Source organism: Ictalurus punctatus, chromosome 8 (genome assembly GCF_001660625.3).
Source record: "Ictalurus punctatus breed USDA103 chromosome 8, Coco_2.0, whole genome shotgun sequence".
Classification (NCBI taxonomy): domain Eukaryota; kingdom Metazoa; phylum Chordata; class Actinopteri; order Siluriformes; family Ictaluridae; genus Ictalurus; species Ictalurus punctatus.
Genome location: NC_030423.2, coordinates 7,905,064 through 7,913,902, shown reverse-complemented (window position 1 = coordinate 7,913,902; position 8,839 = coordinate 7,905,064). Strand labels below are relative to the sequence as shown.

The window sequence follows — 8,839 nt, the reverse complement described above, 5'->3', positions numbered from 1 at the left end:
ACCTGTGCATCAGTCTTGCCATTGTCTGGATCTATAAATATCCTCCAGCAGCTCCATCCAAATTTCCTGCCCATACTGAGTTTAGATGGCAGCAGCAGTCACACTCACTAACAGAGAGGCTGTTAATGTGATTCACTGCTGATAACACAGTGAAGTACACAGCACATTCCACTGCTGGAAAACCATCAGTGTCAATACTGCAGGTCACAACAGTGTTAGGGGTCCAGCAAATCTGCTAACACTGTCTACCAACTAATGACATCTTACATTTATATTTATATACATCAATTTACAGTTCATTTTGTAGGTCTATTTGATTCCTATATCATCCTTTGTTATAAAATGTATAAAACAGATGGACTACATTAGCTTGACAGAGACTATTCAAAAAGAATTTCATCTCAGTCATATACACAGACCTTTCCTTTCTCCCTAGAAATTCTGACCATTCCTGATGTTATTTATGTTCATAACCCACTATATTGTAACTTTGCTGGTGCAATTCCCTAAAGTATAAACAAATAAGTCATTTAAACACTGTTAAGAAGGTATTAACCAACAACAATCTTTGACTTTTAATGCAATTTTATTCCCACAGTCTTTAATATGACTACCACCTGTCGTCCTTCTTTTTGGCCACTTGTTGCTGGGTCTCTGAATACAGCAGGATCACAGTTCCACAGTGTGAGGATGAAAATGATGTAAATTATATGCTATGGCCTTCTCAATCCCCAGATCTCAATCAATTTGAACACCTATGAGAGATTTTGTAGTTACATATCAGACATCGCTCTCGCCATCATCAAAACACCACATGAGGGAATCTTTTGGAAGAATGGTGTTCATCCCTCCGGTACAGTTTTAGAGACTGTAGAATCTGTACCAAGGTACACTGAAGCTGTTCTGGCAGCCTGTGGTGGCCCATCACCTTATTAACACATTTTTATGTTTCTTTTTCCCTTTAATTTGCCATCTGTCTATACATAAGAAATGCTGTCTTTATTGCCGTATGAGCCATGGAGTACAGCAATATGAGAAATATTTTTGGCTGTTGTACATTTAAGAGATCTTTAATTACCCGAGAATGATAAGCAATAAGCGAATGATAAGCAACCTCTCTCTTACCACTATGCCATGTTGTTCTGCTGATCCAGATCACATCACCCTCACACCATCTACAATTCTATCCCTTTTGCCATTTACTATTCCCCTACCTGGTTTTATTTCAGCTATAAATCTTTCCTCCATTGCCATCTTCACATCTTTATTTTTCACCTCTCCAGTCATTAACAATCCATGGACATGTGGTCACGAATCATGAACTCAAAATACAAAGCCACAAACAGAGCTAATGATATAGTGTTCCTTGGTGCTCTACTGTGTGAAACATGCTTTCTTTACTACTCCCATAAATATGTACCATTACAAAAGTACCTCCAGATAGAGCGTAGCATTTGCAAGGACCTAAAAGAAACTCTTAGCAAAAATTCCAGAGATTTGTGGCGCGTGTTTATTTGTGCATGAGTGGCTGTTAGGGGTCGTGTCGATGTCCCCCAGAGGTGCATTAGGAAAGACAGTAGAAGAATGAGGGCTATGTGACTCATCGTGGCTGTGTCTATGTAAGTCTGTGTGTGTGGGAAGAGAACACTGTGTAGGAGGTAGTTATGTTGCCCGGCTGGCCAGAGTGAGATGAGAGAGGGAGAGAGATAAAAGAGACAGAGAGATAAAGTAAAGCAAGTAAACTGCAACCTAAATGAGCAGGACTCGCCTCTAAACAAAGCATGATTTAAACATTCAGCTTTGTAATGAATAGAAATGTTTAAATGTGTCACAAAGAGACATGGTGTTGGAAAGTTCTAAGAGCTGTCTTCGAACATCATGTAGGCAGTAATGATGCACTCTTTCCTGTTGTACACCAAGCATGAATTCAGTCCTAATTGGAACAGAAATGGCAGGAAGTACCTGCACAGGTCCTATTGAGCTCATTTTCCTAATTCTGCTACATTCATCACTGCGTGTTTCTGCTGAATATATGAAATATTAAAACAGCCCACATTTCTTACTTGCATAAAAGAAATGTTCAATACACATACATCTAAAGTACACGCAACAGTTGAGCGCAAAATGTTTTTGTCTAGTTTAACATAAAAATCATGACAGAATAAAAGAATAAAACAATTTTTCTGAAACCATGTTTCCACTCCCCATTAAAACCACACACATTCCTGGACACAAAACAAAATGTACACATGTCCTCCCACAGTCACAGTTCCCACCACAGCCATATTTCATATCTACTTTTTCACATTTGTCCTAAGTTGGAATCTACAACCTTGTATCCTTTGGGCTAAGGAAATTGTATTCCATATGGCTAAGTCTCTTCCATACAGTACAAATCTGTGATGCCCTGACAGGGGTCACCACAGCACCTCTTTTGTGGGAACTCTGTGTTCCCCTGTGTTTTGTGTGTTTGGGAACAAAGAGATGAGCCTGCTGTTAAGGAAACCTTTGTTCAAAATTGTGCAATCATGCAGACATCCCATGAACCATCCCAGCCACTCTCTCTACCTCCCACATAGCACAGAGGTTGGCTTGTTACAAGCCAGAGTGCAGTTCTTCAATACCATTATCATAATTACAGTATCACCTATGACAGAAGGTTGTATAAAACATACAGAAATGTACTGTGTTAACTCCTTAAACTCTTAGTACGTGGCGGGTCCGGACATATATCTCTATATACCACTCCTAACAGTTTCACTGTAGTTACTGAATAATTCATAATAGGTACTGAATAATATGCTTCAAGGTGAAAATCTGAATAATAAGCCTGATGTTTAAATGAATGAAACACAAAGTTATATTAACAGACAGAAAATTATAGATTTACAAACATATACACTGTTAAATTATGCTATATTTACAGAAGTGACCACTTCTGTGATAAAGATCACAAAAAGACCTGATGGAAATTAAAATCATTTCAGAAATTAAGTTTGATAAAAAGAAATTACTCTGACTGCATGTATGATAAATACAATTTTTTTTTAAAAAGCAGCTCACTGGTATATACAGTACTTATGCAAAATTCTTAGGCACCCTATATTTTTTAGTATAAACTTTGTTATAGATTTCGTATTTTATGATTTCTACATTATCGAGTCAGTACAAAAAACATTTTAGATTCCCAAACACTAGATTTCTAGCACAAAATTAAATGTTAAAGAAAAGTGTTTGTACGTCAATCAAGAAAGCAGTATATTAAGTGGTAAGAGACACTTTTCAGATTAAAAACACAATGAAGGCTGTTGGGTTTTTCTGCAGAAATAAAAAGCAAATGCGACAGTCAAAGTCTCCAGAAGAACCGTGACTGGTTCTGCAAAATGCTCAATAAAACTTACAGCTCATTTCCTTACAAAACAAATTGTACCGGAGACTACTATTTAAATATAAATATACAAATATTCACTTTGTTTCCTTTACTACTGTTTACTGCTCTTTACAGTATTTTATTTAAATGTAGAGACAATTAATTACATTATTTTTGAAGGCATCTTTGCTCTACAGCATTTCTTTGCATGTGCCTAAAACATTTGCACAGTACTGTACAACAGTAGGCTTGGGGCCTGGAATAATGTTTCAAAGCCCAAATAAAGAGAAATATCGTTAAAGGTAAGATCATGTTACATTCACCCTCCCAACATGACACCAGGCCAGAATCTGTGCTGATTAAAACCACATGTTTTTACAGCCAAACCTAATTTGACCCCATTCTCTTCTGGGCCTGAGAAACAACTTGGGCTCTCCTTCACACTACAGTACAATCTGAAAACACACCCTGTGTGAAGTTGGTTTGTATCCTTCCTATAGAGAATGGCAGTCATTCACTTCAAAATAATTTTGTTAAAATAGCAATCCAGGCTTTTTTTCCCTCCAGAATGTATTTTCGTATTTATTTATCCGCATATAGGACCTTCTCAAGTTTTGCACTGCAATTATCTTGTGTGGTTTCTAAATCCTTGATTCAACTACTGATAGAATAATTGAGAGCATTTACATTATCTGTTAAACAAACATGTAATTACATGATATCTAAGAAAGCACAAGAGTACTTAACGCAAGAGCATCTATTATAAATACTCAATAACAAAGGTATTAACAGATATATGAGGAGCAGCAAAGTAATTCCTATACCCAGTGCTATGTTTCTGCTTCATCAGAATATTATCTGGCGAGGACACAAAGTAAGTCGTAAGCCTTTTAAGGTCACCTGGGATTTTGAATGAAGGGAGAACCTGTCCCTTTCATCACTACAGGCTCATAGCAACCCAAACTAAACCAACACAGTGCCTTGTTGTTTTTTCCTAACAGGAAAGTTTCATTAAGGTTTGGGACTCATAATTAAGAAAATACATAGCCATATGTTGATGGAACTAAATTTCCTTTACAGAGAAGTAGCTCTGTAGGTTCCAGAGAAATAAAAAACAAAAAGCATCTAAGCACAGGATGCTTGTTCCTGTCCTTCCCAAAGTGACTACAGGAAAATGTCAGGTTGCTTAGTTCACGTGTACTGAAGGGTGCTCGACAATGGAGGTACCATTTAGCCCTTGTAACTCTTAAAAATGAAACTTTACTTTTTAAAATAATTTTCAATACTAAATCTAACAAAACATTCATTTAACCAAAAAATTGTGTGAACCCATCTCAGGCAACAACGAGCCTTATTTGTCAAGTTGGATATGAACAGGTTTACGTGTAAATGGCTCGGATGAACACAAGAAATGTGGCATTCGTGAAAATGCTAGTTCACTAGGACAGGGACTAAGAATACATACGTCTGAGAAGAATACGTCTGTCTGTGCACAGCCGTAATCCGCACACAAACGCCTCAGCTGACAGAAGATTTAGCATTTGCTTATTTAATAATATATAATATTAATAATATTATTTTTATTAGCATAGAAGTGAGCTAAAGTGAGTTCCACTTTTTTTTTTTGTCTTTCAGATTTTACTCGTCAAAATATTTTTCACTTCTGTTTTTCAGCCTTTACTCTCACCCTTCATTTCATGCTCCCAGCTGTCTGTGACTTGAACTTTTATGGAGTTTGTGGAGGTCACTAAATGCAAATGAGCTTTGTGACAGATGACCGACATACACACGCGAGTACGAAGAAAATCGTAAACTTTCCAAACGTTTGTAAATCCAGTGGAAAATTTTAAGTTTGGTTTGGCTTACATTTACACACAACTTTGCTAAAAGATTGATGAATAAGGCCAAATATCTCACATTTTAAAGGTTTTTTTTTTTTCGCATTTTGCTCTTAAATTGATTGAAAGTAACGGGCTTGATTTTTTTAGCATACAGTTACGTGCAAATATATAATCTGCAAATGTACAAAATGTGATTAACTTGCGCAAATTATAATAGTAAGGGTAATCTAATGATTTACTTTGTTAAATTAATGATTTACTTTGAGAGTAACAGGGTTGTTCTTTCAAAGGAACCTGGGCCGGTTTTCCCAAAAGCCTCACAGCAGAAAGATCATCATTAAATGGTAGAGCAGGCATCGCACTGAATACTCTCTCTCCCAGTCTGAACTTTGCCATGCTATTGGGAAACTCACCCTTGGTCAGTCAATATTAAAAAAAAGAACAATACAACATAATTTTCTTCTTCCCATGGTCTTCAGGAAATCTCTATGGAAATCCTGATGACTTACTATTGAACATGTGACTTGTGGAGTATTCTAAATATTTCACAGGGGTGAATGTGGTCAGGGAAGAGGGTACAGGGAATGCTGTGGGGCACAACTAAAATACACATTTTTCCTAACCTATAATGGGTGCCTTGTGCACATTAATTCAAAATAATAAGATTTTAAGGATTAGCCTAGGTTTCAGGGTAGTGTAGTGTGCTTATAATGGGCAGGGGCATGCAAAATGTACTTTTCTAAGTGCTGTAGAGAGGTTTTCTTAATGTTATTTATCTGTTATTTATATGCGCACAGGTTGCTGTGATGTGAAGGACACTATGTTTAAAATGACTTTTACACATTTATAAATGTAATATCAGTGGGACACCCCAATCGTGGAATCACCCTGAAGAAATAGGAATGAGCGCGATCGATATGCTACATGAGCTTGTGGAACTATGGCATGTCTGGCAACTTTTATCATACCAGAATGGATTTTTAAGACTGATTACGTAACAACTAAAACACAGGGTTGAGTCCCAAACCCGAGCGCTCCAAAGAAACAGATTAGTGCAAAGCCAAATATTTTCTTGCTGCACAGTGATTTCACATGGAATTTGCTGAAGTCAGTGTTGTCCAGCACGAAAATGATAAGACTCAATGTGTCCAGAGACATGATTCACCTAGAAACATATCTTACCCAACAGAGCCTTAAAGAGCTGGCTGCCAAAGATAGCAGAAACCTTGCCCACACTGGTCTTTAGAGCCTGTTCCTCTGGGCTGGTCAGACTAGCCTGATACTGCCTCAGCAGCCCAACGGCTCTCTCAGTATCTGCAAATAGAGGGAAAGAAACTTGGCTATGTGTTGCCTGTTTATAGCTTTAGATCTGTATGAGGTTGAACATGCTGCTCAGTGGTTTACCATTAACAACAACAAGTTGACGTTTACTCATTTCCTCTGATTCCACACAGTGTGACTCTGCATCAGCATTTATACTGCTGTGCTCAAAGGGGCGGGGCCACCAGCGTGACGTCCTGGAAAACGGTTCTGTAGTTTTAAATTCCAGGTGATGCACAAATCAAAATACTACTCAGTTTAGGGTAATGTTTAGCTTGTATAACAGCCCGGTGTTTTCTAATGTTCTCCTGTTCCTGGTGTTAAGTTTCTGTTTGCTCAGTGCAAACAGTGGAGTTACAGCGTGGTCCAACTTTTTAACTAATTGAAAGTGGGCGTCAAATAAAGCGACCGACACTGAGCACTAGACTTAAATCTATACATACTTCATCCTAAAAATAATAATAAAAAAAATAAATAAACAAAAAAACAACAACAAAAAAAAAACTTCTTTATAGACTAGTGCTGAACGCGCGCGATATGATGGGAAGAAATTTATCCACCACTTCCTGTTTCCCAAGGAACTTCTTCAAGAGCGCAAAATTATGCACAAACAAACAAACAAAACAACAACCCTATCATCACTGTGGGGAAGTATTAAAAAGAGCAGTAGTCTCTTCTCATGCAAGAACACACCACACAAGTTACAAGTACATTAGCCAAAGTTAGCGAAGTGGACTCACCGTACTTATGGACCATCGTGAATAATTACAGCCTGACAGTCACACAGTCCACGGATACAGCGTTAATATTCCCAAATGAACTCAACGTTTCATGTAAATCAGTTTAAAGACCGTCCTTTCTCACAGTTTTCACACTCTCAGGGAGTTTCTTTCACTTTTGAGGCCATAACAAACTCTGGCCGCTTTACGGACACGTAGGTAGGGGCAGAGCTCAGCGCTGTGTGTGTGTGTGTGTCTGTGTGTGTGTGATAAGAGATGAGGGTGTGTAGACGGAGGCACGGATGATACACATGACAAACGAGCTGCTCACTCAGATTAGAGGTTAATGTCTCCTTATAAAATAAAACCTGTGTTTTGTTGGGTTGTTTTGTTTGTTCGAAGCACAAAAGTTCACGTTATTACAAGATCCCATATTTCAAGCATTCACCTATGTTTAGTGCTCCTGTTATTAATTTTCCTTATTTACACATGTGAGGACATTGTTAGAGAACAAAAGCTTTTGTTGTTGTAACTGTGACGCTGAGCTGTTGGGTGTAACTTGTTTGCCAGAGAGACCCGATGTAGTTTTAGATTATAAACAGACCACGGTCGCCATCTAGTGGTGAGAAGCGGTGGCAGCCTCGTTGTGAACGCGATCAGTCAGACATTTCAAAGATTTTCTAAGAAATGTAAGCAGAAATTTGCTTTAAAATTTTGACAAATCGTTCCTTCAGTGCTCCCTCCAAATCTATGCCTACAAAACACATGTAGGCTATGTGTGCTGTGAAGTCAGTGCAATGGCAGTGTCCTCCTTAGACCTACCAATTTTGAGACCTTTTGAGGCAGTGGTCGCCAACTCTGTTCCTGAAGATCCATCTACCTGAAGCCTTTAGCTCCAACCATATTGTTCCCACCTGACCATCTAATCATTGCCTTAAGAAGTTCTTGATCAACTAAAAGAGGTGTGTTATATTTTGGTCAGAGATGAAAAGTGCAGGAAGTCAGATCTCAAGGAAGAGGCTTGGTGACCATTGGTCTAAGGTTTCCATCTCAAAAACTGCATCCTATTGTATTGTTTAGAGCAGTGCTTCTCAAACCTGTTCTGGAGAACCCCCAGCACTGCACATTTTGTATGTCTCCCTCATCTGACACACAGACTGCAAGACGTGGATTGGATGTGTCAGATAAGGGAGATGTACAAAATGTGCAGTGCTAGGGGTCCTCCAGGACAGGTTTGAGAACACCTGGTTTAGAGGATATCATGTGATGTCACATTTGTAGGGATGTGTATAAGAAAACACCAACTTTGACCTTTTCAGTATGGCTTCCATCTTAGCCATCACATTTTATGGCAGCAAAGGAGGTAAATTATTGAATTTATATAGACATGGTGTTTCTGAGGCTGACATTGAATGTATTTAAAATAAAATAAAAAGTATATTAGCTACAATTTCAAAAAGGTTTTAGTAATATAATGTAAATTTAACTATCTGAAAACTAAATGTTTAGTTAATGACCTGTGTTGTGGACAACAGGACTGGCTACCTGTTTTTATTATCACTCCTGTCTTATTTTCACTCCTAAGGGAA

At 38.0% G+C, this 8,839-nt stretch overlaps 1 protein-coding gene across 9 annotated transcripts in view; it reads right to left on the bottom strand.

The window, feature by feature from the left end:
* Positions 1-7,517, bottom strand: part of dlg3 (discs, large homolog 3 (Drosophila)) — a 94,327-nt gene extending 86,810 nt beyond the window's left edge. For 7 of the 9 annotated variants that reach the window (XM_017474275.2, XM_047157120.1, XM_017474278.2 and 4 more), the window contains exons 1-2: positions 6,616-6,661; positions 6,394-6,525 (exon numbers count right to left, since the gene is read on the bottom strand). In XM_017474275.2, coding sequence (XP_017329764.1) covers positions 6,394-6,525; positions 6,616-6,646 — 163 coding nt within the window. In that variant the 5' untranslated portion in view covers positions 6,647-6,661. Of the gene's footprint in view, positions 1-6,393; positions 6,526-6,615; positions 6,662-7,271 lie in introns of those variants that run through there. The other 2 variants (XM_053682221.1, XM_053682226.1) reach the window with 2 other exon arrangements.
* Positions 7,518-8,839: the final 1,322 nt, after the last annotated feature.